This window comes from Coregonus clupeaformis, chromosome 7 (genome assembly GCF_020615455.1).
Source record: "Coregonus clupeaformis isolate EN_2021a chromosome 7, ASM2061545v1, whole genome shotgun sequence".
Classification (NCBI taxonomy): domain Eukaryota; kingdom Metazoa; phylum Chordata; class Actinopteri; order Salmoniformes; family Salmonidae; genus Coregonus; species Coregonus clupeaformis.
In genome coordinates, this window is record NC_059198.1 from 62,241,004 (window position 1) to 62,243,728 (window position 2,725).

Consider the following 2,725-nt stretch of genomic DNA (forward strand, 5'->3'; position numbering starts at 1 on the left):
TCAACGGCCATTCCAGTGGTGTGGCGGTTGGGGAGGGGGCTAATGTTCCCAAACCCTGATTATATAAATGTATAGGATGCATAACTGTAATGGTTTAGGCTAGAAACAAGCTGTAAAAGGCACCAGAAAGATGTGGCTCTATTGTACATCCAAATTTTGGAAAGGGGCGGGGACATTCGGCCCGTATCTTGAAAGAGAGGGTGGTGTTCCTCGTGAAAGATGTGTTCAACTCCAATGAATGCTCAATCAAAGGTTCTGAACATAAGACAGGGGGCATTACAAGTGTTATAAGTTTTAACATTTATAAAAAATATACAACTTTCATTTGAAAAATGTTCCAAAGCAAAACTAGACATTTGTGGAAAGTAGTGAACAATTACACACTTCAGGAGAAAGGAGGTATTATAAGGATGCACCAATCAGAGATTTAGACTACAGTAATCAAGTGTTTGGTCTAATGATATTCTATGTACAATACTTCCTGCGGTCACCAGGACAGAGCTAGCCCGTCCCCCTCCACCCTGCCAGAGTCCCCTGGTCACAACTCTCCCGGTAGCACCTTACTGCTGGGTCTGAAGAGGGTGTCTGTGTGGCTGGTCGACTGCAGGAAAACACCAGGGCAGAGTGGAACTGTGAGAGAAGGACACGAGGAGGGAGAGGGAGATTTGATTTCATCAAGTAAGAACAATGTTGTGTGTGGATTAGACTACAATCTGCTTCTGCAACTTCTGTTAATTGATTGACTCAGTGGCCAGTAAATTGTTGATCCAGTTTTTTTAATGGGGGGGGGTGTACCTAATAAACTGTCCACTGAGTGTATATTGATGATAAGGGCGGCAGGTAGCCTAGTGGTTAAGAGGGTTGGGCTACTAATCGAAGGGTTGCTGGTTCGAATCTCTGAGCCGACTAGGTGAAAAATCTGTCTGTGCCCTTGAGCAAGGTACGTAACCCTAATTGCTCCTGTAAGTCGCTCTGGATAAAAGTGTCTGCTAAATAACAAACAATTAAAACAAGATATTATAGTATTTATGGACCCAGATTTCCAAAACCTAGCTATTCAATGTCTTTGTTTCACAGGGGACACCCCTAACCGTCATTCTCTCAGTGGGAGGGGCTTATCATCTGGGGAGCCTCAACCACATCATGTTGCTGACGAGACAGAGAAGAGTCTCTCCAGATCATAACATCTCAAGAAACACCAGCAGAGACGTACAGGGAAGAAACCTCACCACTGCTGCTCTGGCTGTTGGAAGAGTTTCACAAGCCAGAGTGGCTTCATTATTCACTGAGATCAGTGTGGGAAGAGTTTTGCTGCATCTAACACCTTCAAATCTCATCCAAGAATTCATACAGGGGAGAAGCCTTACCCCTGCCTTGATTGTGGGAAAAGCTTTGTTAGTGCAGGAGCCCTAACCATACACCAGCGTGTACACACTGGAGAGAAGCCTTATAGCTGTGATCAGTGTGGAAAGAGCTTCAATCAGTCAAGCAACTTGACCATACACCAGCGTGTACACACTGGAGAGAAGCCTTTTACCTGTGATCAGTGTGGGAAGACCTTCAATCAGTCAGTCCACCTGACAAAACACAAGCTAACACACACTGGAGTGAAGCCTTATCGCTGTGATCAGTGTGGAAAGAGCTTTGCTGTAGCTTCCACCCTGAATAGACACTATCGAACGCACACTGGAGAGAGAACTTATGTCTGTCTATGCGGGAAGAGCTTTGCTCTAGCATCCACCCTGATTACACACCAGCGAACACACACTGGAGAAAAGCCTTATAGCTGTGATCAGTGTGGGAAGAGCTTTGCTGTAGTTTCCTCCCTGATTAGACACTATCGAACGCACACTGGAGTGAGAACTTATGTCTGTCTATGCGGGAAGAGCTTTGCTCTAGCATCCACCCTGATTACACACCAGCGAACACACACTGGAGAGAAGCCTTATAGCTGTGATCAATGTGGAAAGAGCTTTGCTGTATCAGGAAAAACTAACAAAACATCAGCGAACACACACAGGAGAGAAGCCTTACAACTGTGATTATTGTGGAAAGAGCTTTTCTCAATCAGTAAACCGGAATATACACCAGCGAACACACACAGGAGAGAAACCCTACATCTGTGAACATTGTGGAAAGGGCTTTGCTCAATCAGGGAGCCTGAATTCACACCAGCGAACACACACTGGAGAGAAACCCTATGTCTGTCTATGTGGAAAGAGCTTTGCTCATTTAGGGCCAATGAAAAAACACCAGAAAGCAAAAATGTGCCATATTTCATCTCCCTCCTATCCGACACCGGTTCCAGATCCCTAAATAAAGGATCAATAGAAAACATCTAGTGAACAGTCATATCCATCTCCCTTTCTTAAATCAGGTTACTAATTCTGATTTACCATGGTAACCTGTATGGAGCATAATATGTATCTCTTCATCTGTAGGTATGAACCGTCTCAGAGCAGGAGCAGGGCCCATATCCACAAAGCGTCTCAGAGTAGAAAATTGGTCGTATAAGTGCTTAGAATAGACATTCTACTCTTATGGGTATAAATTAAAGATCTGCATGAAGTCTCTAGTCCCACCTAGTCGGCAGATATTTAGGACACCTCATGAGCTGTCCTAACTAGTTAAGAGTTAACAGCAGGTGTCTTGATAATAGTATAGAATAATGCAGTGAGTCAGTGGTTCCTGCGCCACATGTAATTGCTTTGGAATAGTTAAAAGA

At 44.3% G+C, this 2,725-nt stretch overlaps 1 protein-coding gene across 1 annotated transcript; it reads left to right on the forward strand.

Moving 5' to 3' along the window:
- The first annotated feature begins 467 nt into the window (after positions 1–467).
- LOC123491282 (zinc finger protein 180-like) lies at positions 468–2,447 on the forward strand. Its single transcript, XM_045221562.1, has 5 exons — positions 468–570; positions 1,354–1,649; positions 1,722–1,856; positions 2,008–2,202; positions 2,442–2,447. The coding sequence occupies exons 1-5, from the start codon at positions 468–470 to the stop codon at positions 2,445–2,447; spliced, it is 735 nt and encodes a 244-aa protein (XP_045077497.1).
- Positions 2,448–2,725: the final 278 nt, after the last annotated feature.